The sequence below is a fragment of the Orussus abietinus genome, unplaced genomic scaffold, assembly GCF_000612105.2.
Source record: "Orussus abietinus isolate OABI.00-Male unplaced genomic scaffold, Oabi_2.0 scaffold30, whole genome shotgun sequence".
Classification (NCBI taxonomy): Eukaryota; Metazoa; Arthropoda; class Insecta; order Hymenoptera; family Orussidae; genus Orussus; species Orussus abietinus.
In genome coordinates this window covers 540936-567798 of record NW_019394276.1, presented here as the reverse complement: position 1 = coordinate 567798, position 26863 = coordinate 540936, and the positions used below count along the sequence as shown (strand labels likewise).

At 50.1% G+C, this 26863-nt stretch overlaps 3 protein-coding genes across 10 annotated transcripts; 1 reads left to right on the top strand and 2 right to left on the bottom strand.

Moving 5' to 3' along the window:
- Nucleotides 1-51: 51 nt before the first annotated feature.
- LOC105701722 (U3 small nucleolar RNA-associated protein 6 homolog) lies at nt 52-3334 on the bottom strand. Of its 3 annotated transcripts, none has more exons than XM_012428705.1 (10): nt 3252-3334; nt 2849-2985; nt 2613-2739; nt 2405-2545; nt 2130-2320; nt 1780-1998; nt 1325-1667; nt 1039-1209; nt 786-960; nt 52-657 (listed from the first exon to the last, which is right to left on the bottom strand). In XM_012428705.1, the coding sequence occupies exons 2-10, from the start codon at nt 2938-2940 to the stop codon at nt 317-319; spliced, it is 1800 nt and encodes a 599-aa protein (XP_012284128.1). In that variant the 5' UTR covers nt 2941-2985; nt 3252-3334; the 3' UTR covers nt 52-316. The 3 variants fall into 3 exon arrangements, with proteins under 3 accessions (XP_012284128.1, XP_012284127.1, XP_012284129.1); XM_012428704.2 differs by having other exon boundaries at nt 3070-3304; XM_012428706.2 differs by having other exon boundaries at nt 3171-3304.
- An 842-nt stretch (nt 3335-4176) lies between these two features.
- Nucleotides 4177-7435, top strand: LOC105701720 (aprataxin). Its single transcript, XM_012428702.2, has 5 exons — nt 4177-4314; nt 4389-4547; nt 4865-5862; nt 5935-6068; nt 6176-7435. The coding sequence occupies exons 3-5, from the start codon at nt 5531-5533 to the stop codon at nt 6334-6336; spliced, it is 627 nt and encodes a 208-aa protein (XP_012284125.1). The 5' UTR covers nt 4177-4314; nt 4389-4547; nt 4865-5530; the 3' UTR covers nt 6337-7435.
- On the bottom strand, nt 6580-25919 carry LOC105701718 (3-phosphoinositide-dependent protein kinase 1). Of its 6 annotated transcripts, XM_012428695.2 has the most exons (7): nt 25748-25919; nt 25562-25669; nt 21732-21854; nt 11863-12105; nt 11107-11552; nt 10065-11001; nt 6580-9973 (listed from the first exon to the last, which is right to left on the bottom strand). In XM_012428695.2, exons 2-7 carry the CDS (start codon nt 25625-25627, stop codon nt 9863-9865), a joined length of 1926 nt encoding a protein of 641 aa, XP_012284118.1. In that variant the 5' UTR covers nt 25628-25669; nt 25748-25919; the 3' UTR covers nt 6580-9862. The 6 variants fall into 6 exon arrangements, with proteins under 6 accessions (XP_012284118.1, XP_012284119.1, XP_012284121.1 ...); XM_012428696.1 differs by lacking the exons at nt 25562-25669; nt 25748-25919 and adding an exon at nt 23583-23909; XM_012428698.2 differs by lacking the exon at nt 21732-21854 and having other exon boundaries at nt 25562-25918.
- Between the last annotated feature and the right edge of the window lie 944 nt (nt 25920-26863).

Here is a 26863-nt window from a genome sequence, read left to right as displayed (position 1 = left end):
AAATGTTAAAATAGACAAACATTTTGGCACGTGCAATCATAAAATCAAACATTTGATAGGAATATTTTTTATTTTAATTGTATATCACTTTGATATTTGCTATCTTATGTAGTAATAAATTCATACCATTTGAATTTTATAATATTACGTTTAATCTGATATTCCTTAATATTTGATGGATCCTAACCATGTCTAGTATGACATTTTTATGTTTGCTGCTTTTTAACTCATGGTTTACGTTATACATACAGAATCCATGTATTTACAAATATGTATAAGGGATCTCACAAATGTACTGTGGTATGAAAAATACATTCTATGTCGTAGCACCTATCGAGTCAGAATCAGTTTTGAGCAAACTGAACTTCGAAATGAATGTATCTACTAATGTAGAATCTAAGGTTTTAACAGCTCTGCTGTGTAAGTCTGCAACATTCTTTGGATCACTGTGTTTCATCTCAAACGTAATATAATCGATCCAAACATTGACATTATTATTACCGAAATGTAAAATAGCCATCTCATAAGGTTTCCTTGCATGCTTCAGAATGATTTCTGGCTGCATGAGTTCTAAGTTTTCCATTTTTTTATGCAGCTCCAAACCAAAAGGTGGTTCCATGCAGAGGGCCTTGTAGACTTTCCGAGCCATTTGAATGTCTAAAACAAACAATATCAAATGTTAATGTCATTATCCAATTTGTACCTTTTTACATTCATTACACTCAATGTCAATTGATCGCGTTTTTAACGTGCTTGGGAGTTTATAGGTAAATACTTAGACATACTCTTTGTTAGAACAAGCCATTCAATATATTTTGGTTTAAAGTCTTTCGCAATAGCAGGTTCTGCTTGCAAAGCTGCTTTAAAAACTTCCTCAGTTTTTTCCGGGTCTTTTGCCTGTACGTATAAAAGCTTCATTTTCCAGATAGGTAGAGATTTCTCGCGAAGTCTTTTGATTGCCTAAAATCGTGAGAAATTCACAAATTACATTTCAGAACTCGAGGACTTTTTTTAAACTAACTTTAAATGGAGATTCACCTCTGTAAAGGCAGCCGACGCAGAATCTTCCTGATCAGTAGCGAAATAATGCTTCAGTCTCATGTGCCAAAGACTTACGCTATCTGGTATAGCTTCCGTGGCCCAACATAAGACTTCGTGCAGCTTCTTCTGACTGTTTTCATCTTTCTGATCATTATTTAGCATTCCAATCTAGAGGAGAAAAGTTTAATATTAGTACTCTCATTAAATATATTTAATTTAATCTAATAAATAATATCATTTCACTCTTAAGTTGTTACTTATTATTTTTTATTCCAAAACTAACCCAATATACGTAATACTTTTCTTTCAGTTTCTTTGCATTGTGAGCTTGAATAAGAGCAGTTTTCAGTAACTTCCGTTTGAAATTTGGTAAGGATCCAATATCTTGATTGATTTCTAACAGGCATTCAATATAGAGAGACCACATTTCTTCAGTCTTTATCTTCTTAATTGCAGTCTGGTACACCTCATTGCAGAGACTGATCCGATCTCTTGGCGTAGTTTGTTCTGTGTTTGTGATACCTAGTTTACTCTCTTCACTGCAAGGACGCACTAAGCCTTCAAGTTCACGGCGAGCCATAGTATCCCACATCAACGGCTCATGAGAATAATCTTCCACCAGGCCACTGTATTAAATAAATTACTTATCAATATGCACCATACATTACCATTCTTCGATAAATATATTTTTCTCTTACAAAATATAAATCTAGATGCAAAATGTAGTGTTATACTGACTTAACGATTTTGTTTTGTAGTTTGTCTGTATCTGGATATTCCTTCATAATGTTTAGTAAGTCAATCACAAATTTAACATCCTTAACATGCTTTGAGGCTTGCTGATATATAATATAAGCTCGTTTGAGCTCAATTGGCATATCATCCGTGGATTGCTTTCTCTCATCTTTTTGATCATCTTCAGTTTTGACCTCAGCAGGAGCTTCCGCTAGCTCCAATCTAGAAATGAAAATTAATTATAACACCCTCGAAGACATAAAAAGTAATTAATTTTGTCTAATTAAATTCTAAGTCTAGACTGTTCACGTTTAGGCAAAATATGGCTACATGACGTCTACTAAAGTACTTGCCTAAACATCTCTGTGTAGAGTAATCTAGACTCGGGATGAAAATGCAGACCTCTTAGTAAAAACTGTTTGGCATTTTCTGTATTTTTATTTTCTTCTAATTCCCAGCGAGCAGCTATGTACCAACATTTAGGCTTGTCTTGGTGTATTTGTAGCATCCTGCCAATCATTCGGCTGACAGAATTATAAAAACGCTAACAAAAAATAAATATGTACATAGTGTTATTACAATTTAAGTAAATATTACATGAACTTCTAAGAAATGCACATAAACTTACAACATGTTTGCAAAATTTCATATATGCTACCCAAAATCTCAAATCCTCCTGAAATTTCATAATTGCTTCTTCATATAGATGATTTACTTTGTTCGCAATTGCGTAATCAATGCTGGATTTTTTTTGGGTGATTCCAAATTTCTGAAAGAAAGAGTGTAGTGAACGAATGAAGGAGTATACTATAAAAGACTAAAAAATAAATACTTACATCTCTGCGTTGTTTAACTAGCTTAAGTAGGTCCATCTCATATTGAATGTAACGTAAATAATCTTCTTTGCATTTCGTATGGCGCTGAATCTTATACTCATACTCTTTTCGTTTCTTTGCAATTTCACTACAAATATAATACCATTAAATAGTTTCAGAATATAATTTAATAATGACTAATCAATTGTTAATTCATTGTTTCCAATACAATAATATGTAGTAATGGACAATCATACCGAATCTCATTCTTGTCAAATAATTTAATCCTCTCCATCTGCTCGAGCTCTGGGATCATATCCTCACATCTTTTTTCCACAAACTCCGCCATGGTTTATTAATGAAAAAGCCAACTGGCCTTTCAGTAATCCAAGACCTGATAACAAACAAAAATAGGATAAATTACTGTCATTGACATACATGTTAAAAATGTATGATTTAGAAAACAATTTAAACAAACCAGAAAAGAAAATGTTATACGAAATAAGGTTATGTCTTTTCAAATCTAACGTTACACTTCTATATAAACAAAAAAATTATTCTTTAATATGCCACCAATACCGGCAAAACTACTCCCTTGAAATAATTATTCTTCAGTAGAATATTCATAAACAACGTTAAAAAGCACGCCAAGATACACACCACTGCACACCACGACACTTTTTGGCATGAAGTAAGGAATTGTATTGAATTGTATAGAGTATTGTACAGACAGAGATGAGTTGGGAGATTGCTTACAGACAGGATCGTGCGATCGCATCCTGTGCTGCCCTCTGGTTTCGTACGTTAGCTTTCACCGTTTCTTGCCCCCAAGGGCGGCGCAACGAATTTCTAATAGGAGCTCGCGCACTCGCGATGGCGGTACCATCTACCAGTCGCCATTGGCGACTCACGTACTCGTGATGGTAATACCATGCGGCAGTTGACGGTGGTGGCTTACCTACGCTTATCGATACTGCTCGCTTTTGATGGTAAGGGAAGAACAATCGTGACGCTCCATTTGACTTTATCTACTTATCTACTACTATTAAGTACATTGTTGCCTCGAAGTCGACGTGATGCGGAGCTTTGGGGCACGCGTCGGTGTCGCCTACGGAACTCTCATGCAGCGAATGTGTTGAGTGCGATAGCTCCTAGAAATCTTCGCGCGTCCCAACCAGCCAAGCGCCAAGCTACGGGTCGAGACGTTGAGTATGTGTGCATTCGGCGCTATACTCGACAAGTATGCGTGAGCTCGGAACTGCGAAATATCCTCCCGAGGCTTACCTAACTGCGGATATAAGCCGAGTCATTTCGCGCATGATTTTTACATTTCCCTACTAGCGTTATCGAGCGTTTTTAGGCGTTTCTAGAGCGTTTTTGAACGTCTTCGAACGTTTTCGAGCGTTATCGACCGTTATCGAGCGCTTTTCGAGCGTTTTTGCCGCATGGTATTACCATCACGTGTACGTGAGCCGCCAATGGCGACTGGTAGATGGTACCGCCATCGCGAGTGCGCGAGCTCCTATCAGAAATTCGTTGCGCCGCCCTTGGGGGCAAAAAAACGGTGAAAACTAACGTACGAAATCAGAGGGCAGCACAGGATGCGATGGCACGATCCTGCCCGTAAGCAGTCTCCCAACTCATCTCTGGAAAAGGTTGGGAGAGACTTTCTATTGTCTTTGTTTCAAGTTAATAACATCCAGTATGGCAGCCTCTAGAATAAGTATTATCGTATTTTCTGATGTGTTATTTATTCGTATAAAGCAGTTATATATTAATTCTAACGTATAATTCTAGTGAACACAATACGCGCACAATGGCGTGAAGGATGGGATGAAGTCCCATCACTGATGGTATGTCTGTGTATAGCCATTCCAGCTTATACTTCAATTATTATAGGTAACATACGCGAAGCCTACCACCCAACGAAGCGTCGTTACTTTGATCAACCCAAAGGTAAAACTCATAAGAGTTTATTCCTTTTATTTCGTTCTGCGATTATGTAACCTGTGGAGTGCAATTGGTTCCATGGATTTGTTTAAAAATGCAACCACAGAATGTAACCATTTGTGTCTTTAGGATGTATTTATAATATTGATCCGAAAAGACCATTGGTCAAAATGTTTTCTGAGGTTGCTATCGATATAAAAGTGAAATCATTAAAGGTGTTTAAACTAAATGAATATGCTAACGAATCTACATGTATGCCGTAGTAAAATTAATGTAAGTATCCAACGCGAATGAAGTTTTTTAACATGTTTTATTTCTTGCAGTGGTAAGGCCAAACGATCCTGAACTACAATTAGAAAAGTTACGTTTTGGGGAAAACTAAGGAATTACATAGTGAATAAGAAGGTATTGTAGTACAAATACGTTATCTGTATGAAAAAGGCATAAAATAAATCAAACTCGTAATCCACATGAGTACTACTCGAATTTGTAAGCAGTGGATATGAATTATTGTATTTTATAAATCCTCTAGTTACCTAAATTCATTGTTTAAATTTTTTATGCCATTCTAATATAAAAATCTTGTATTCAATCCAAACATGAGATAAAACGTATCATAAGGTGGAATACAGAGAATACGACACATCGATTGGTTCTACGTTCCACTTCTATTCGTACATGGACGAGGGTTTCTCACGTTTCTAACCGTTTTACTAGTTTTGCTAAATCTAATTAGAAGAGTCTCCAAAAACCGTAGTTCTTATACAATAAGCATATTTCAATTTCAAGGAATCAATTCCGGTACTCGAGCGACAGCCATCGGAGTGAGTGTGCAGAGTGCGCGAACGATAGCAAGAGAACGTTCCACTCGCGTTCGATAAACCTTGGTAAAGGTATTTCGGCCATTTTAATCTACCACATCATACCCCTTCGCAAGAGCATATCGTACCTACATTTGGCACGGGTTGCTTTCAAACGGCCCTGATTTAATGAGCTTTATTCGAGAGGGAGTAAAATATCGTTCTGCTATGAGAAAAGTGTCGAGAACCGGAAGAGGAGGCTCGTCTTCATCGGCAAAGAAAGGCCACTGGTCTCAAGGACTTCTGACCTCCATGGAGGACCCAGACAGCAAAGTAAAGGAGGACGAATCCGTCATCGTCATTCGCGACAAATATCCGAAAGCTAGGTTCCATTATTTGGTACTACCGAAACGAGACATCCCCGGGATATCCAGCCTGACTGCGGACGACCGTAGCCTGCTCGAGCACATGGAGAAGGTCGGCTTGGAGTTAACCAAAGACCAGCCGAATTGCGAGTTCAAGTAATCTCAAAGCCCAGTTTAAAATTAAATTCACATCGCCTGAACTCTACCCATTAATTTATCCGTGTTCAGAGTGGGATACCATGCCGTCCCTAGTATGCAAAGGCTGCACTTGCACGTGATAAGCACGGACTTCGACAGTCCTTGCTTGAAGACCAAACAGCATTGGAACAGTTTTACGACGCCATTTTTCCTTCCCTCACGAGGTAACATTCTGAGGAAATCGTTCCTTTAAAGATCTCGTTATACCTACCGACTAAATGGCACATGCGTTAACAGGAACGCGTGGGATAACGCTATTATTCTTTTTCAGACGTGCGGGAACAATTGCAGCGCGATGGCGCCGTGACTAAGATGAGCCGAGAGGAGAGCGACAAGTACTTGAAGACGAGCCTTAAGTGCCACAAGTGCTCGGCGACTCCGAAAAACATTCCCGAGTTGAAGCGGCATTTGTTAAGTCACATCGACGATTGAAAACGATCACCGAGAATCGATGCCTCCCAATAATGGCAATCCCTCGGAGACGATCGTCTCAGATGTCAAGTTCATCGTTGCAACTTTACCTGTACTTATCTTCGTTTCCTAATAAAAAGTGTCAGTACTTCTGCACAACGGCGTCCCCGTGCTTCGGTAAAAATATTACACCTGTACGGTTCTTCTTTTTTTTCTCTCTCTAAGGATCTCTACAAAGGATGCGCAATTAAACTCCAAGTGATGCGATGTTTCGGAAAAAGTTTACTATAAATAAATCTGAGACAGCTTAATAGGGTTTGCTTTATCGCCAGTACCACCAGGAACTAACTATTTACAACGTTTTGTCTTCCTCGAATTCTCGTGTATCTGTAACGTGTGTATGTAAGTGACTTTTGGATACATCGCTATTTTAACGGGGGGCACGGTACCGCCGAATCATTGTGTACGACCTACGCGTGGTATACAGGGTGTCCAGGTGAAACGTATTCCCTACATGTCGACTGCTACGTACATTTAGTAATACTGCGCTTAATAGTTGGAGAAGTTTCTTTCTTTTCCGCGTAAAACCTCTCATTGAAACAATAGGCAACGGTGGATAGTGCAAGGCTTCGCTGTTATTGCTTGCATCGCGAGGACACGTTGTAGTGTAACTATAGTAACTGTAGTAATTATTCTAGATGATCCGCCTTAAGTAATTCTCACCTACTATATGCTTAGGTACCACTCACCCTCTCGCGCGATCCTCATTCAGTCCACTTTCTCTCTCTCTCCCCCACAAACACGCGCACATACACACGCAGTAACACCGTATAAATTATTAAATATAATTACCTAATATCTATCTATATTAAGCCTAATATATCTACCCATATCGTACAATCGCCACGCCGCGCACAACCGCCGAGGCGGCTCAAGAACACAATACTCTCAGTTCTATTCCGACTCCGCCGTAGGTCCAACTATTTAAGAGAGACCTGCATAAAACGCAGGAGACATATCGGCGGATTTAGAAAACGGCAGCCGAGCCGATCCTTCGAACTCCCAGCTCGTAGCGAATTATCATCTAGGCCAGGAAGAGAACGAAGAAAAAAAAAAAAAACTATCCTATGGCAGCTGGAAGCCCGCGGGAGCGGACGCGGTGAATATTCCGCCGTCCCCGTAGCGCAAGCCCAGTGGTGCCGCCTCCTAGACGGCGTTAAATCTCACTAAATTACATCTAACGAAGCCCGGCAAGATGGCGCCGTCCTCGGTGGGCCCTCCTCGGTCCGCCCGCGCCTTTCGCAGCCCGCCAAAAGCGGTCATTTTGGACAGAGCCGCTGGGTACCGGGGACAATCGTCGCGACGCCCTATCGCACCAAACCACCGACCCAGGCGTCGGGACGATTTCTTCGGACACGCAAACCTAGAGCCCGTCGAGTCGGCGCCGAGGTTCCGGGGTCTTCGGATACCCTGTTTAAGTCTTCGGCTCGCCGTCATTTAAGGGGGCGGCGCTGCAGTGCCGCCGAGCCACTATATTCGCGCCCGCCTATTATACGAAAAAAAAAAAAAAAAACGCGGTAAACGATACATTCTATGTACAACGGATGGTCGTCGACTTAACTCGATAACCTAACGATACCCTACACGGACGTCTCTATATGTACAAGCCTAACTACTATTCACAGTTTATAAATATAAATACGTATATACATATATATGTGTACGAATATCCACAAGAAAGACATACATATGTATATACCCCATACACGGCAGGAAATGAACGTTGTCTATGTACAAAAAGTGGACGGGCGACTCTTAGTGGTTGGCTCGGCGGCGGCTCGAGGGCGCGACGTACGCATGTCGCGTTATCGAGCGCTTATCTCAGGCGTCGGCTACGTCGACGGCGACGACTATCGGCCGTTTCGTATCCGTTATTACATATAGTCGTGGGGAGGGGGTAGCAGCGTCGCTCGGCAGGTGCGGCGACAACTATGCATTAGACACTAGACGCTAGTGATATCCTATTCTCGCAATGGTGACAGCAGTGGTTTCTAACGGTACTTCCTAACTTTCCTAACTTTCCTAACTTTCCTAGATACGTCGAATCGCGACGCGGAAATAATAAATTAACGAACGAACGAACGAATGAACGAATACGCGAGCGGGAGAGGCGGCCGACTCCCGCCGGTTCCTCGGAACAACTATAGTTAGAACTAGGGACGCGCGATACGGCACCGACGAGTAAGTACAGTAGGCGACGGTACGATAACACCAGTACAGTACTATAATATAGTGGGTATAATAGCATTCGGTAATTAATAGTGGTCGCGGTAACGATGGTAAGGCAGAGACGCCTGCGGTCGCACGGCACGGTTTGTCGTTAACGGTGACGGTAGTTTCGCAGGAGGGCGGAAATAGGACCTATAGTGGTTAGGTTCTCGATAGGTACATGGTAGATGTATGGTAGGAATCATAGGAATCGTCGGAATGGAGGCGTTGGAGAGGCGGCAGTGCGGCCACGGTGGGCAACTATACCCTCGAATTAAGCCAGTGAAATTAATAAATTAAGAATTGGTCAGCTATAACGAGAACTTTCGAGTCTCTTTCGGAAGGAAACGATAAATAGGAATTGGTCATTGCAAAGCCCTGGTCAAGGAATCGCTATAGGGTGCCATCTAGGAGCAAGCTCCGACCAGATATCGCAACGGTCGCAAAAATCTAGAATTCGCGGGTCTGACCGGAACCTGCTCTCCCCTCGTTTTCATTACAGCTACGTACCGCCTATATAAATATATAACTACTATTTACAGAAGGAATACGGAAGCGGAGATGGCCGAGAACCGGGCCAAAGGAGCGCCTCTAAACGTCTCCTCTCCCCCACGGAATCGCGATTCGCCTACAGCGAAAAATTAACTCTAACTTTGATTAGCTAACTAGAAGGTATTGCCGAGTTCCTTGGGGGGGTCGTATATCTTTCCCTCGACCCGGTATCCTAGAATTTCCCTAGCCCTTCGTTTCCCCCAGCTCCGAGTCCCGCGCATCCCGTGTCGATTCGAGCCTCGCTGCGAGATTCATTGGACGCATTTTTTTCCTATCTTTGAATTTACTAGGGCGAGGAAACAGGATATGCAGCGAGGATCGGGTCGAAGAGGCCTCGCATCAAAAAGGCAGGCGCGGTGTGTTTTCCGACATCCTAAAACGTTTCCTAGATAAATTCCCTAAAAGACCGTCCGCGCCACCGTCCTCGTCGAGGCCTCTTCGGGGTCGCGAACCGACACGGGACCGAGGGAACGTCCCAACGCCGCGCGGCAATCCATTAAATTTTCCTATACTCCGCGTTTTCCCGGCCCGGGGACAATGAGATATGGAAACAAAGGCCCTCTCGTCGGCAGGACGCTGGGCCGAGTGAACGACGACCTCCGCTCGCGGAATTTTACCGTGTCAATGTCGGGTTGTCCGTCTTCTAGGTCTCTCCTTCGTCTCTAATGGGGATGTCGCTCGTCCAACTCGGGACACCTCCATCTTCTCCACGTATCGGGTGTTTCCTTCAAGCGCTCGACTCCTGAGTTCCGAAATAGTGGACTCGCACCTCCTCGATGGCTCTGGACCATTCCAGGGCGAAGCCCTCCGGGTCTTCGAGGTAGTAGGTCCGGTTCGGCTGCAATCGAAACGAATCTCGGGTTAGGGATCTCCCTCTGAATAAATTCGAAGGCCGGTTAAGTTCCGTAAATATCAATCCAGATCCTTACCGTGTGGACGAAGAAGATCTTGAAGTTCTTGGGTTCGACCCTGAGCTCGGGGCTCCAGGGTATCTCGCCCTTGCGGACCATCAGGACGGGGTCGCCGTAATAGAGGTGCGGCCCGGTGGTCAGGAGCAGAATCCTCCGCCTGGCAAAGAGACCGCGCCTCTTGTTGACGAATCCTTGCTTGAGAATCAGGTTGCCGTCTACGAAACAGTCCCACTGGTTGGAGGCCTTCTGCTTCTCGAGCCTAGCCCTCATCTCCTCCGGCGAGATGTCCAAGATGCCGGAGGTCTTCTTCCGCCTGGGCTGCTCGACGACCGCCGCAACGACCGGCGGGGGTTCGCTCCGTTCCTCGTCGCTGTCCTGGCCGATGCCGAGGCCGAGCAACCTGGTCAGCTGTTTGTCGTCCAGGCCTGGCTCGAGATGGTCCGGCACCCTGTACTGGGAGCGCAGCTCCTCGTGCTCCGAGGTTCCGGGCAGGTACGGATAGATCGGCGGTGGGGTCTGCTCGTGGAGGGTCTCGAAGTCGACCCCCTCGAAGAAGGGGTGGGCTCGGATGCTGGGATAGCCGGACCCGTGTTCGTCCTGGGCGCCCAGTCGCTGGGTGGAATCGACCACCAGCAGCTCGCTCACCAGGCTCTTGGCCAGCTCGCAGAACCCGGCCGGGATCTCGTACTTGAGCTGCAGGATCTTCTGGAAGGTCATGTACTCGCTCCTGGACCAGAAGGGCGGCAACCCGGAGACCATCTGGTAGACGATGCACCCCAGGGCCCAGAGGTCCGAGGCCCTGCTGACGGTCTTATCGGACAGGAGCTCCGGCGAGATGTACTGCGCCGTCCCTACGAACGAGTTCCTACGCCTGCACCCCGACTCCTTCCGCAGCCGCAGTTGGTTCAGCTGCTCCTCGTCGCCATCCATCGTCTCCGTCCTGACCGTGGGATAGCTAGAATCGAAACGCCGACGTTCAGATTTTTGTATCCAACGGCAAGAACACCTTGAAACTCCACGTGGCGACGTAGCCAGGTATCCATGCAAACTCGAGACTCACCTGGCTCGGACCGGCCTCTGCTCCAGCTCGTTCTTCAGGATCTTGGCGCTGCCAAAGTCGGTGATGAGCACGTGCATCCTCTCGTCCATCAGGATGTTCTCCGGCTTCAGGTCTCGATGGATGATCCCGAGGCCGTGAAGGTACTCCAGCCCCCTCAGGATCTCCGCCGAGTAGAATCTGGTGCACTCGACGACGAACGAGCCGACCTTGTTGATGTAGGTCAGGAGGTCGCCGTTTTTCGCGTACGAGAGGACGAAGTAGAGTCGCTCCGGGTCTTGGAAGGTGCAGAAGAGCTTTACGAAGGAGTGCTTCGCCCCGGAGAGCATGTTGAGGACTTCCTTCTCCCGCGTCACCGACTCGGTCTTCTTCTCCTTGATGATATGCCGTTTCTCGCACACCTTGATCGCGTACTCCTTGCTGGTGTGAATGTCCTTGGCGAGGTAAACCTGTCGAGAGAGGAGAGAACCGATATAGTGGAAGGTGCCGGACGCGCGCAACGATCCCCACCAACTATCCACCGGAGTCTAGTCGCCGGCGACTGTCGCAATTTTTCCCTGCGCTCCACGCGAGGAAGACGGAGAATCTCGCTCCTCTTTTTTTTTTTTTCCCCTTTACCTCGCTCTTCTTGCATCGACGACCTTGTCGAGGCGATCGGCGTCTCTCGTGCCGACGCAATTTACGCGCCTTAACGCACCGAGGCTCGATCACGGCAACAAGGAGGCCGTACTATCGGGCGGATTTTTAAATTCTACTTACGGTGGAGAAGCTTCCCTCGCCGATGACCTTGCCAAAGATGAAGTCCTTCGGGGTGCGCTTCCGCGTGGGCGAGTTGATGGTCATGTCCGGGTTAGTGGTGGACGGCACCCTGGGCGCCAACGTAGCCGGCGGCGCCACCACCCCGTTAGTCACGTCGTTCGTTGGTGGAGACATTTTCGACACCGGCCCCTCCACCGTTACTGCCGGCTGTGGCGAAACGGTAAGCGCCTGGTTCGCCACACGCTGCAAACGAGGAACCACAAACGGACCGTTAAACGCCTGGCCGACCATTTGCCAACACTTCCTCGATATCGTCATACCAACTATACCGAGGGAAAAAAAGAAAAAAAAATCCACAGAACCAAAGATACAATTTTCTTAATTAGAAGAATAACTCTCCCACTCAAATTGTTATTGACCAAATATATCTCAGGTTCAATGAACATTTTTTTCTCATCGTAACGACGAGTGAAATCGATCTCGGTCTTGCATACTCGTGACTAGGTCTTGCTCAATTGAGCACTGTTTATATATATATATATATTTAAAAAAGTGCAACTCCCCTCGAGACCGATTTTGCTCAGAGTTATCATCGACGCGATACCGCGATACCATAAAAGCAACGGCAGGTTCTCCTCTCGCCGTTTCGTAATGGAGTAGAATTTATATTAAATGCGGTAAGAGGGGAGGTGCGTCGGAAGCGATGACACGGTCGCGGTCTCGAAGGGCCCCCCCGCGGACCCTCGAGATAACTCTATCTCGGTGTTTTGTCTACGGCCAGCGGGAATTCGAGAGGACTCGGCCTTCCTTGGCGTCTTACGTCGCAGGGGTCCCTTCTTAAGGGAAGTAGAGAGTAATATATATAATGCGGGATTACCAATCGCGAGAGTGGTTGAAAATCCGCCGATCAGAAAATCATCGCCAGTCTCGCCCCGCTTCCGGTTTCTCAATCGCGGAGAGGTCGCTCGCGGAGGTCCCTCTCCGCGTACGTTGTTTACGCACTGTCGGCCTAGCAACAGCTGTTCGACATTGAGGATCCTTCGGGCCGGCCCGAAGGTCCCTCTCCTCGCTCTCCTTCTCTCTCTCTCCCCGGCCTGTTTTGATAAACATTTATTTCCACCGTCGAGCGCGGCCTCTCGCTCTTTTTCGCCGGCAAGATAAATCCTATCTCGACGTCGCGTCGACCTAGGCTCGCAGAGTCGCGTCGAATTTGGCAAAACCGTCATCGGAAAATTCCCTCCATTAAGGGGACTCCTCCACCCTCTGCATTTCGAGTCAAGTACATACCAAGTACGCGTGTCTTTTTTTTTTTTTAAGCACCTCCGGGAAACCCGATTAATCAGCGAGCTGTTTCCGGGGAATATCCGTGGAAAAAAAAAACATGGCCGCCCAGTTAAACTCCTCGGTTAGCGTCGGAGTAATCGGAGTCCGTAGTTCATATGTGTATATCGGCGTTGTCATCCGCGGGATGGAAAACAATTCCGGGAAACCGAGGCTCACCAACTGAAGGATCCTACTTAAAACCTGAAGGGGAGGGGCTGGGAGTAAGTTGGTGAATGGAGGCGATGCGCGCGGCAGTAGCGCCATCGCTCGAATGCCGTAGCGCGGCTCGGCGCGCCGTTTTTATAGTCCGCGGCTCGGCGCGCCGAATCCTGTTTCCCTTTCTGACCACGCGCGCGCTAGCGTCGGCCTCTCTCTCTCTCTCTCTCTCGCTCTGCCGCGCGTGCGGTCGGAAAGAGAGGCAGCGGGTCAAAGAGCTAATTTATTTATCCCCGGGAAGAATGTCCACCTTTCGGGGAATCCGGCGTTATGCCTGGGTTATGCTAATGGGAGAGCTGGGAGAGTCCGACCGGTCGACTTGGCAGGTGATTCGGCCCGAAGAGAGACGACCGGCCTCCGTGGATTCGCTCGTAACGGTGGAGAACAAAGTATTTTTAATGGCGCCGTAAAGGGCCCCTCGCACCGCCGCCGGGGTTGTTAAAGGCGAGAGGGCCCCCGTTCGGGGAGACACGCGTGCACACACCTCCGCACCCGAGAATGGGATGCATGTGTGTGCATAGGATACACCAGGGAGGCCCATAAAGGACCGTGAAATCACGAGCATCGCTCCGTCTCTCTCTTCCCGGTCCAATATGCGAATTGAAACCTCGGGCCCCGTTTCCTCCCCCTCTCAACTGAACTGCAAACAATTTTTCCCTTTTCTCCCGTCGCCTGAATCTATCTTTTTTTTTTCTTCCTCATCCTTCCGATGAAAATTCAGGGAGATGACTTCTTTAACGAAACTCCGGAATTATTGCGGAAATTATTTTAAAAAATTATTATTATTATTATTATTAAAAAGGAGCGAGTCATTGATAATGATTTGGATGCATTTCAGGGTGAAAACAGATGTGTCAATTTTTCCATACACTGAGTCGGGCCGAAAAGAAGAACTGCGATTTGTTTTCGCGTTTGTCTCTTTAAACAGGGGCCGTGGCAAAGGCGAGGAATTTCTTTTCTCGGTTGGCCAATCTCGAGTTCAAGAGTGCATCGACGCGGTCTTTCTTACTCGAGCCCTTCGAAATCCACGCACGGCAATTTCCACGATTAACGGCGTCAAAACGACCCGAGCGGCAGCGTTTCTGTCGCGCGTGGTATGTCGAAGTGGCCGGAGAGGGGGGATCCGCTTGAGAAAGAAGACGAGGGAGACCGGGGAAAATAGGCGGACGAAAACGACGGCGAAGGCCGCCGAGGACCATGAGAGGACTATGAAGAAGAAGACGAAGAAGAAGAAGAAGAAGAAGAAGACGCGGAGACGATAAAGACGATGAAGACGACGACGTAGACAGGCAAGCCCCTCATCGTCAGCCATGCGTGTCAGGACATCGACCTCGAAGGTTTGCCGCTAGAGGCCACTACAGTGGTACGTCCTCCCGACCACCACGAGTCCCCTGCCTCCTTTATTTGCTCCTCCGAGTTATCCCGGAGGGGACACCCTCCCCGGCAAGGAAAGAAGAGGAAAAAAAAGGGCGAAAAGAAATAAAGGAAGAAGGAAAAAAAGACCCGGTGGGATCAACTATCCTGCGTGGTTGGAGGTCGATCCCGCCGGCAGCGACGCGCTCGAGTGGCGCGCGAGATCGGATCAAGCGCGGAGTTTCGAAAACTTGTTCATTCAAACCGAAACGTAACATGAGAATTGTCAAGGTAAAGATAAAAGCCCAGTATCCCCGGAGAAAAAAAAAATAGAACAGAGAAGAGAGTCTCTGGAGAAGGATAAACTAGAGGAGAAAAAGTCGACAGGGGGACATCGATGAGGTCCAGCCAAGGGGTGCGTGGGAGAGTCATAAAGTGAGAGATAAGAATAAAAGAGAAAAGGGAGCGCCTAATCTCAGATCCGGCGAGTCCGCTTGCGGTTCCGTAACGAATTTTCGCTGCCCCCTCCGCGGTTCGGCGATTCGGATATCGTATAGGTTCGTTGCTCCTCGAGAGGTTAGGTGCTTCGGAGCGCGCGCCGCGGTCTCTCTCTCTCTCGCCGCGGCGGCCGCTGAATCACCCGGTATATTACCCAGCAGCATTCCAACGGGCATTCTAATTTTAGCCGCGCACATCCCCCTCTCCTAGGCGGGTATCTGTCTCGCTCGCTCCCGGCCATCTCACGGCTCGACCGGAAGGAGGGAGCGAGAAGGAAAGAGCGAGAGAGCCCGCGCTCGCATCCGACGAGGACGGGAGCGCGGCCGCTAGTGCGGGCGCGCGCCACCGGCGGCGTCGCGCTCGCCGCGTTTGCCGCGCAAACCGTCGGCGGCTCGACTTGGGGGACGCGCCTGCGCGGCGCGCCGCTCTCTCTCCCCCACCTCGCGCCGCGCGAGCGCGCGCGCGACGCCGCGACACTTTTGCCCGTGAATGAGATGGTTCGCATTCGCAGACGCTGAAACATGCCGGGAGGTGCGCGCGGCCCTGCCCCAAGTGTGCTAAATTCGGGCGCGACGCCACGCCGATAGGGCCACCCCGAAATAGCGCGGCGACGACGACGGCGGCGGCGCCCGGCGTCGCGCGGACCCCTTTCTAGGGAGGCCTCGGCCGAGCCGCCTCCTTTTGCCGCGCCGCGTCGGCCATATTTTTCTCCCTGCCCTCTCCCCTGCGGAAACGTTGCCAGGACCCTTTCGCGCTCCTGTTTGCGTTTTCGCGCCCAATTACCTCGTCCCTCCTAAAAATTCGGTCTACGCAAACGTCGCCGTATCGGACGCAAGATGGTCCTTTCAAAATTTTCCAAATCTTTCCATCAACCTATTGCCACACCCCGCCTCCTTAGGATAAACGGATTTTCCGTGAAAAACACGAGAGTTAACGTAAACTTACCCCCGCGAATCGGCGTCAGCTCGACGGGGGGGAGAGGGTTGCGACACCGTGCAGGTTACGCAAACCCGACCGACCAAGTGCGTTGACAACCGATAAACGCGCGCGCGGCAAGGACCTTCGCCGGTTTCTTTTTCCACGAGATACCGCGCCGCGATAACGGGCTAAATTAACACGCGGAATCTATCCGCGTCCTTATGACGGCCAGAAATAGCACCGACCGTCCGGAATTAGCTTGGCCGCGAAATAAGACCCGCCTCGTGCACTCGAACCCCCTTCTCCCCCACCTCTCGGCCTTATCATCGGAGAACCGCTCGATCCCGCTAATAGTTTCAAGGAAAACCCATAGTCGTTCTCCCCTTGCCCCCAAACCTAATAGGCCTCTCCCGGGCCTTAAAAAAAAAACCTCACCCCCTCCTATCACCTCACCTGGAAAACATCGACCACCCAATCTGTCGCGGAAATCATATTTTCTCTTATCACTCTCGTGATTCTTTTTCTTTTTTTTTTCTTCCCCACCCTACCACCGAATCACAAAGAAATCACGACAGCTCTCCTCGATAACCGAAGTTCAGTGTCCCTCCAAGGGTCACGGCCCGTTAAAAACTCTATCGTCCCGTTTCCTGCCGCCAACGGGATAAACGCGAAACAACGGAGTGCACTTCGCCCCCCCCCCCCCCCAGGTCTGGGGGCAATCGTTGAATAAACATTTACCACGCGGCCCGATAACGCGCGCGCGCGCGGCGCGTCCGGAGGAGAAAAGAGAGAGAGAGAAAAAAGTGGCCGCCCTTTGTACGACGTCGCGGCGCGACCCGCTCTTCTCTCTCTCTCTCCCTCTCTCTGTCGCTCTCGGCGGGCCGTGGGAAGCGACGCCGCCGCCGCCGGGAAAGGGTGCATGACCTACCCTCTCCGCGGGGAGGTTCGGGGCGCCGCAGCAAGGTGGAGGCGCGCGCCGAAGGGCGGAAGGGCCGCCCGGGCCGAAGGGTCGCCGCGGCGGCGCACCTGCGTCCCGACGCCGCAGCGCGGCCCCGACTTCCGGCCAAGGGCCGCCCCGCCGAAAAACCGCCACCCCGTCTGCGGAATAATTCCCCGCCCTACCTCTCGGGACTATCTCCTAGGCTCGAATTGCGGGATATAAAAGACCTCGAATTTCCCCCCGGTAAAATTAAATAAGCATTCATAGAAAATATAGAAAAAAAAAAAAGAAGAGAATGCAATGAGAAATTCGAGGACCTATAGAAATATGAGGAAGAAGAAAAAAAAGGGGGATTAAACGAGAAATTGAAGGATGGAAAAATTCTGCGATTTCTGTTTACAGGCAGAGCTTCGTGTGGCGGCGGGACGCGACGTCGACTTGTAAATAGTCGTCGCTGATATGACGGGATGATTTGCGGATTAGAGATCGTTACGCGGGATGACGATCGAAATTTCCGTACTCGCACTTTTCCGCGGTATTCTACGATCCGCGTGATAACGGGGCGCAGGTGTGCAAATATCGAGGTGGGCGTAGATTTATATGCAGGTGCGATTACGCTCGTCGTAAGAGACTCGCGTCTCGATTGAATTCAGGACCTCGCCTCGCTATCGGTCCCTTTGCATCGTCCAGTTCCCCCGCGGGCTCTCTCGATCGGTCCCGATAAGGCGCGAGACAATTCCGAGCAATTATCTCTCGGCCGACTGGCTCGAGGAAGCCGCGGCGAGGCGAATCGAACGGGAGTAAACAACTCGCGGAAGCAAACAACGAGAGAGAGAGAGAAAGAGAGCGAGGGATGATCTGCGCAGATTGGGCCGAAACATGAGTTAAATGGCCGCGAGAGTCAAGTAGCCACGATCGGTCGCGCGGAGCGAGGAAAAACAACAAATAAGTTGTATCAATTCCAGCACATTCAATGGAAGATTTTAAACACCCAGAGGGTTACGCGCAGTCCCTAGCGCGAGAGTGGAACGCGAACGAAGGTCGCAATCACGGCGCAACAATGTTTCGCGCCAATCGATGCACCGCCGAGAGACCGTTAAGTGGCGGTGCCCGGTGGGAAAGGAAGCACCGGGCCTATTCCCCATTTACATAACAAACAATCGCGGCGACCGATCGCCAGTAGACGGGAGTTGAGGCGAAAATCGAGTTACCTGGGAGATATCGCTAAGGAACGCCCTTTTACCGAGTGGTCGGATTTCGAGTTACCGGTGGATTTATAATTCGGATGAAAAAATTGCCCTGTAAGAGGAGACGGCTGAGACTCGAGGAGGAGGGAAAGGTCAGGGTTTGATATAGGTTAGGGCGTTTTTAATTCCGAAGTCGTTACCTATGGGTATACCAAGGGTCGCCGTGTTAGAGGAAAAAAGGGGCGGCGCTATGTGGCGCCAAGGAGAGCCGAATTCGCAGGCTGCAGAGGCAGAGAGAGGGGGAGAGAGAGATATCTCCGATCCGAGGGTCGGCGGACCCTATCGAGATTCCAGGGCGCGCCAGGGCTGCGTCTCGGGGCGAAAAGGGGACGCGCCATTTTCCCGGGTCTTTCGGTGCGTCGGTCCCCCTCCTTACCTTAAACAGTTTTTTAAGCCTCCGATAGCCGCGATGCAATCGCGACACGTACTGCTTGTTGGGATCCAGCTTGATCGATTAAAGCCACAGTTGACTGGATGAAAACAAACTTGTAACTCTCAATCGGTCTCTCTCCGAGTGCGTAAATCCCCGTAGGTAGAGTGCGTGCGCGGTCCGCTCGAGTGACCGTTTTTCTATGGGTGTTGGTATGGGTGGGTTGTATTCGCGTGAACTTCGACGACCGTTTGTACCTAGTTATATGTATATATAACGTGGGTGTATATACATAGATACGGAGGACTTCACGAAACCGGAGAAAACACGTCCGTGGCCTTTGAGAGCCGTTCGCTTACTGAATTCCGCGGCGGCCGCGTCCCGGCTGCTAACCCGCGCAGTTCCCCCCACCACCGGCACACCCCAACACGTCACGGCCTCCCTTCCACTGCCCCACCACTGCCGGGCAGCTCCCCTCCCTGTGGCCGCGCGAGGCTAGGGGAAGCGCAAGGCGGAGGCGCCATCTAGTGGGGGAAGCCGCGTTCTCAGTCGCGCCCCGGCGGTCGTGGCACCGCGAGGTCGGATCGACGAACTCGCGCGAAAGCACTCAGAAATTCAAAATACGACTTCTTCCGCGGGACTTTTAACAAAGTCAATGGACTCTGCTAGAAAATCACCTTTAAGAATTTCGAGAACTCGCGAGTCGCCCCGCGGGTCTCGTGTATGTCCGTCTTTTCTTATGATTATGATTATTATTTTTTTTTTCAGAATCATCGCAAGGGAAAATACGTTATTCGGTCGGAATTCGTTTTACACGATTCCGCTGGGGAGCGAAACTCACTTTGAGGTTAGGATTCTCTCTCGAGCGGGTGCGCCGGGAGTCCCAACGACTCCCACTCCTCAAGTGGTTGTTTGCAAGCGACTTCTGGGAAGCGGCCGCGCCGCGAGTAACGGACTCCGACTCGGGGCTCGCATTCCCATTCTGGCCCTGCATCCGGTCGGTTCTCGGATTCAGTCCTCCCGCCCTGCCCGCCGGCGGCGCTCCTTTCGGGCCCGAATGAAAACTCCACCGAGAATGTCCGATGAATCATGTTTTCTCGTCAACAATCCTCGACGGTCCTTCCCGGAATTCCAGGTCCTGCGCCGCTCCCACACGGTTCAAAGATGTTTTCACCTAATCCTATCGCCGTCCAACCTAACCTAATCCTATTTTCGCAGGAGATGCCGAACGGTCGTGGGCTCCGCGACGGCAAACAAGGAAAATCGACAGTTTAACGGAGTAAATCACCGACGTGCAGTTCCTCGACGTAGTTTAAGCTCTCACGGTGGAAAATGGAGCGACTCCCGTCACGGTCCGAGGTAGTTTCCGGGAGAGGCTCTTAAATCGCACACCTGTGCAATCGGCGCCAGGTAGGATCGAGCGGGAGGTCGGATCGATGGATCGATGGATCGATTTTCAGTTGTACAAACGTCGCTCGGCGCAGGTGGCACGCGTGCGCTCGCCGGGATCGGCCGTGTCGAGCACGTGTCGCGATCGGCGGGTCAAGTTGCGAAACGAGGGCGCCGCGACGCGTGGCCCCCCTCGTCCCGACGCCACGACGGCGATCCCCCCCGGCGAGGAGGAAACTAAACAATCGGGCTCTCTCCGCGATCGATTATCCGCGCGATTGGCAAATCGGCGCTATTATCGAAACACGAGTCTCTTCCTCCCCGCGGGGCGACGCGCGCGGTCGTGCGTGACCCCGCGTATCGAAACTCGCAAATCCCGGCCGATAACGACCGCTCGATGACAACGGAATAATAAACCGGGGCGTCCTGGACTTCCGGCCCGATCGAGCGGAAGGATCGGGGAACTTTCTCGCCGGTTTCACCCGGGGAGAAAGGGATCTTCTAACCGGGGAAAGAAAACCGCCGACCAATCGACGAAACGCTATCGATTTTAACGCGCGACTTTAGCGGCCGACGCCGACGGCGACGAGACACGCGGAGGGGTTTACCCCAATACCGCGCGATTGCGATTCCGCATGTCAGAATTGACTGGATGTCGCGGGGAATGAGTAACACCGCTCAAAAAGGAGCATATGCATCGAAGGCGATCGAAGAAGCGGCCGGGCCGCAATCCGCGCGCGCCTCAAATAATCCGCATAATCCCGTCCGCCGCGTGCCGTCGTAAAATCCGTCGGCGTGCCGTTAACGTTTCTCTCTAAATAAATGCGAGAACGTGTATTTCTCGCATTTCCGACGAGGTTAACCTCTCGCCGGAGTTAACGCCGCTCTTCGGCGATATTTTCAACGGCGGCCATTTTGGATGCGCGCGCACGCACCGAGCCAGTCGAGGGGACTTCTGTGGAATTGAGGTCGCAGCCTCGGTCGGTAATGCCGGTACCTGCGTCGCGCCGGTACTCCAATGCGGAAGCACATATTTAGCACACCCGGTATATATAAACGGACGTCTGCGATTGCGTTGCGCCTCTCTATGCTCGTTTGTTGCTCCGCGGCCGTTTCTACGATCCGCTTCGGACACCGAGCGACGTTCTCCGACATCGTTCCGCGTTTCCCGACCGCCAAATTCTGAATTAGATCGTTCCCCGATTTATCTGGCGAGTCGATAAACCGAACGGCCTGGTCGAAACAATCGATCTTGGACGCGTTTCCGAACTTTCGCCGGCTGAATGATATGAATTTTTCACGGTTTCGCTTTTTGCTTTTCAAGATGGCGGCGCAGGATGCGGCCGAAGGTGCAGCGTGACCATTATTTGGATGCCAAAATATTTTTGGGAAAAATGTTTGCGCGCCCACGAGTTGGATGAATGCCGAGTTAATACGGGCGCACGGCAGACTTGAGCAAAGATGAAAGGCAGGCCTGATTAAATACAAATTAGGAAGATTAAAGAGTAGCATAAATCATTGTTAATGGAGGTTCGTTTCTGCGGCTGGAGATAGTGGGCCGCTCGGCATTTAACCTCAAGGCTGAATCTAATGGCGGAAAAAAATTATCTCCTACCGAGACGAAATTCGACCATTGGACCGGAAGATTATGCGACGCGATGCCAGGATGTGCCCGCGGCTTCAAGGACGGCCAATTAATAAGGAACTGATCCGTTCGACTGCTTACTGGAGGGTGAACCTTAAATGAGACAGAATCAAAACCGCGACGGTTAGGCAAATAGGAAGACTCGAGACGCGACCGTGTTTAGCAACGCAAACGTCAAATAGTGTCGCCGACATAAATCCCATTAGCAGGATGTTAAAGTAATTCGTCGGAACGGCATGGAAAGCAATGCAAATATTAAGAGTACGTAAACATTTGCAGAAGCTGATTGCAACCATCGAACTGGCGTCCGGGGCTATCGATAAAATAAAACAATGTTGAAAAATATTGTTGCTTCGTATTATGGAGTACTTATCGAGGCGCTCCCAGCCACGTGATAGCTGGGTAAATATTGTCCGAAGGAAAGGAAAAAAAAAAAAATGCTAATTACAAAGTGAACGCGATCGCCGGCAGTGGAAACGATTTGGTACCCCTTTCGTATATTCTTTCCCGGACGATTCGAGAACGCGGTATGAAATAATTCATTTGTCGTAGAATTTATCGATCGTTGCGACAGTTAATCGGAAACGTCGCTTCGTCGATTAAGACCATTAAGCCGACGTCCACTAGACCCGAAGGGGGCCGATTTCCTAACGGTGGAAATTAAGAGTCCTCTCTCGACTCCTCCACTTCCGGTCGCGAGAGCGCGACGAGTGGTCTATTATTAAACCCGCTAAACCTGCGATCGACAGGCGAATAATTGTTTTACGATGTAAAGGGACGAGATGGACGAATTTATTGTGTAGGGGAACCGTGGGGGAAAAAAGAAAGGAGCCGCCTGCTTTCGATTTGGACTCGCTGGCGTGAAAAATCGCGGGTCGGCCCATTGGCGGAGATCATCTTTTTTTTTTTTTTTCCCCATCTCCCGAGTGGATCCTAACCTCAGATTTTAGGACGAGCCGAAATCCAAACTCTGAAAAGGGAGTACTCTCGAAATCGGCGCGTCGCGCTAAACCGAAGTCTGCGATATTGGCCGGTCATCGTACATCCTTTGACAGTTACATCGAAATCCGGACCGTCGGGACGTGCGTACATCGAGATATATCGCAATCGGTGGCTTCAAGGGTCGAAATCCACGAGTCGCGGGACCGATAATGGCGTTTCTGCGATGCAGATAATGCCAAGATTGCGAGGCGCCGTTTCTTTGTGGGAGTCATTTGGACACCGCTCGAGCGTTGCTGGAATTTACTGGATGAATTTCTCAGTCGATACCGATCGATCGATCGATCGATCTCGGGGCACGTGGCGTAGCGTTCCTCGTACCGAGATAATATTAGGATAAACGGACCTTCGATTCTACATTGTTTCGCCGTTACGCGTGTCGTCACACTCTGGCCGGTCGCGATACGCTTAATCCCCTTATCGAGCGGGCTATAATCGTGCCGGTGTATTAATAGTAGTCGAGCAAAATATTTTTCTCCCCGTATTTATACCGGCAGGAATTAAATACCGGCTAATTAGGATCGAGGTCGATACCGGTAGGCCTAATCAGGGGGGCGATGCAAACGACGAGGCGAGCCAACGTCGTCACCGAGGCGTCAGATTCGCGGCGCCGGGTGCGTAGTAATTTAATCACGTGAACGGGCGATAAGGAAACGCTCGTTCTCGCCTAGGACAGTTTTCTGTGAGTTTTTTGGAACAGGATCGACGACCGGTCGGGGCGCGGAGTGGAGGAGGCGCCTATAGAGACGGGAAGCGAGATAGAGGGAGGGGAAAAAAAGGCCGATAAACGTCGATGCGGCGTTATCAGTGTTTACAGCTTACCGCCACGTAGTGGATCGCGTAGGCCGCGTGAATCATTCGATCTTCGAACTCATTCACATTTCACTCGAGGAATCGAACAGCCGGGCACGCGCGTGCCACTTGCCCGGCTCGTGACCCATCGTCGGTATGACAGGGATCACGCCGAAAACCGGCCTCGCGGAATCCCCCCGGCGATTCCGGCGAAACCAAAATTTCCGCTGCAACTCTCCCTCGCGTAGATCGCTTAGCCGTCCTCGGGGATCGGATTTCGCGGCTCGGAGGCGGAGATAAAAAATGGAGAAATCGCGAGGTGGAGAAAATCCCGCGGGGAGGTAAGCGGCCACTTGCGCTGCCGCGTCGCGACTACCTCGACGCTTCTCGATCGATCCCGTTGGATCGAATTCGACTGTATGCCACTATGTCGATTGTCTCGTTGCCAACGGCGAATTGGCAACGGTGACCGAGACGTGCCCTAAAATTCCCGCGCCTGCGCCGGATGGAAAAACAAAGGGTTTCATCGAGGCGAATTTTCCGAAACGCCCGGATCCTCCGAATCCCCTGCCCGATTTCTATTTGCACGCCCTATCGATACGTGATCCCAGACACAAGCGACGTCGTTGCCGTTGCATCAGGCAATTTCACTCCTGGCCGGATGAATTACCTGTTTGCGGAGCCGTTGGCAAGATCACGAGAGCGGCGTTGCATCAGGGTTTGCCTCGTAAATATTTTGGTACTCGGAATCTGGATTACACATTATCTTATCTCGAATGTGTACATTTAAGAAAGACTGGACGCACCGCGGCACAAGGAAAATATGACGTACCGGCGATTTTTTCATCCTCTATCTGGCGCAAACAATCTAGAACCTGTTGGAAAATCCCTTCCCTAGGGAATTCGAATTGCGGCCCGTTGAAACCGATTCCTTCCCGGTGAAAAATCATTTTCGACTGGACACGTGGAGACGATACCCGAGATATCCCTATCGCCTCGAAAACATGTCCCGAACGGGTCCGCGAGGCGGTATCCGAGAGGCGTTCCGACGAGGAAAACACTCGAAATGCGTTTCCGCGAAGCGAGCGTGGGTGCGAGTGCAACGTGCACGCGTGTGACGCACTCGCGTCGCCCGTGCGCATATCGGAAAGGGGCCTCCGTGAATCCCCGAGTGACAATCTGTGGGCATTCCGCGGTTTATCGGCCGCAAGCGAATTTCGGGGCGTCTCGTTATCAGCGGGACGCGCATGCGCGGCGCGCACTCGTTCGCGAAGTCGGCCGATAATGCCCTCTCGACGTACGCGCCAAACATGTTTGTTTAACTCAGAACCTGTGACGCGGGAGATGACTTTGTCTTCCGAGAGGTGCGAAAGAAAAGCAAGACGTCGCCGAGACGTACGTGCACGCACACATCACGCGTGCGTACGTCGCGGCGCTCTCGACGCGGAAGGAAAATATGCCCAATCGGCGATTACGAGCGTGAGAATATGCGAGACGGTCTTATCTATACTTCCGTTACGAATTCAATGAAAAATCGCGGAAAGTTTCTGGATAAGTGTCGAGCTACTCTTTGAAATTTAGAATATCTTTTTTTTTTCCTTTTTAATTTATCTTCAACATCGGGGAGTCGTTTCAATGTTTGGACGATTATTGGACCTATTTATTAAGGGAGACGCCGGTCGTCGTCAGCCGCGACGTCGGGACAATATTTACGTCCTGGTACGTCGCGACGCAGATTAAGGCCGGGCCGAATAATCGGGACGCGTCCGAGGAACGTCGCACCGCCGCGACGCGGCTGTTTAATAAGCATTAGGAGCGCCGCATGCACCGGTAATAATAGCTCGAGTGTTATCGAATTCCTCCCGCGTTATCACGGCCCGAGGAGCCCTGACGACGCGTCACGGCGAGCGAGACGAGCCGAAAGTAATCGGACCTCGCTGACGTTTCTCGAGGTCTTTTCCATTTCACTTAACCCTTCCCCCGATTTTATGACAAAGGTGACGACTTACCACGGACAGTCGCGCCATGGTCGCGAGGAAGTACGAGGTGAGCCTCCGGTGCTTCTTGCAGGACATCCTCCACTCGTCGACCCACTTGAACGGTAGTCATCAAAATTTCTAAAAGAAGAAAAAAAAAATGAAAAAAAAAAATAGAAATAAATTATCGATACGAACTCGCGACACGAAGAGAAATACTTTCATTCGCTTCCGACGAAAATCCGAGGAAAATCCGGGATGCCCTCGTTTATGGGCTCAAACGCACTCGGGCGATTCCTCTCGGTTATCATTTCGCGATAGATATCGGCCGTCGACGGTCAAGGATCTCGTTGGCTCGCGACTCGTCCTCGGAAAATCGGAAAATCTTGCGTGACCAGGTACGTGGCACTGTGATGCACCAGGCGGCATGTGCAAAGGATATATACTCGGCTTGCAGTGTGCACTCGCAATCTGCATACGTCACACAGCCGATGCGACGTCGCTGCGCGCGTCACGCGCCCCGTACTCGCGCTATCGTTATCGGCCGCGAGTGCACGAGCGATAACTGCAGAGGTGCATAGGTGTGCACGCGTGGGCAGTTCCCGCCCTCTCGGTGTAGGCGTCGATCCTTTGAGAACATCCGCGACGGTCAAATATTTTCCCTCGAGGCAGTAAATGCCCTCGGCGACCGCATCCTCGAAAAACGTCAGCACGTACATCCACGATGCACGCGGGATGCACCGGAAAGGTGCATTCCGAGGTGACGTCAGAGGCGCCGGTGCGTCGCAGTGCCCCTTTTAACTCGATCGACGTCGAGCTAGACGCCTTCACCTGCGCGATGCACCTTTCTACGACCCTCCGCAGGCTTTTAAAAAAATTCGTCGCAATCGAGAAGGGAGTTTCCAAATCTCTGGCGAAAACGATCGCCGAGTTACTCGACTCCTCTGCCCGAGGCTTTGACGCACGAAATTGGACGTCCGCCACGTGCTTCAGGGCCCCCACTCGATAAGGCGATAACGGAGTCGACGTCGTCACGACGCCCCAAAGGATGACGCGTGGCGTCGGATTTAACGACCCCGCCCGTTGTACGTCACCGACGTTATTCGTTTCCGTACACCGGTCTTATTGGCTTCCCTTGATTTTCCACAATTTTCCTCGATTTTCCTCGAATTCGACAAACTTCGCGAGAGCATCGTTCCTTTTTTTTTATTTGCTCCGAAATTATTCCTCCACGGCGTGGAAGGAGTCCCTGGACGAGACTCCCTGTCCACCATGCTCCGAAGAGCGTCCGATCGAGATAAGTGTCTTTAAAAAAAAAAAAAAAAAAAAGAATTT

Excerpts from the sequence above, each read along its gene's own strand:
- LOC105701718 (XM_012428695.2), bottom strand. The coding sequence starts at position 25,627 with ATGTCCTGCAAGAAGCACCGGAGGCTCACCTCGTACTTCCTCGCGACC. Across the intron at positions 21,855-25,561 it reads CCATGGCGCGACTGTCCGTG|GTTCACCCTCCAGTAAGCAG; the intron begins GTAAGTCGTCAC and ends GTCTCATTTAAG. Across the intron at positions 11,002-11,106 it reads CAGAGGCCGGTCCGAGCCAG|CTATCCCACGGTCAGGACGG; the intron begins GTGAGTCTCGAG and ends TTTCGATTCTAG.
- LOC105701720 (XM_012428702.2), top strand. The coding sequence starts at position 5,531 with ATGAGCTTTATTCGAGAGGGAGTAAAATATCGTTCTGCTATGAGAAAA. Across the intron at positions 5,863-5,934 it reads CAGCCGAATTGCGAGTTCAA|AGTGGGATACCATGCCGTCC; the intron begins GTAATCTCAAAG and ends ATCCGTGTTCAG. Across the intron at positions 6,069-6,175 it reads ATTTTTCCTTCCCTCACGAG|ACGTGCGGGAACAATTGCAG; the intron begins GTAACATTCTGA and ends ATTCTTTTTCAG.
- LOC105701722 (XM_012428705.1), bottom strand. The coding sequence starts at position 2,940 with ATGGCGGAGTTTGTGGAAAAAAGATGTGAGGATATGATCCCAGAGCTC. Across the intron at positions 1,999-2,129 it reads CTCTACACAGAGATGTTTAG|ATTGGAGCTAGCGGAAGCTC; the intron begins GCAAGTACTTTA and ends TTTCATTTCTAG. Across the intron at positions 1,668-1,779 it reads CTACAAAACAAAATCGTTAA|TGGCCTGGTGGAAGATTATT; the intron begins GTCAGTATAACA and ends TATTTAATACAG.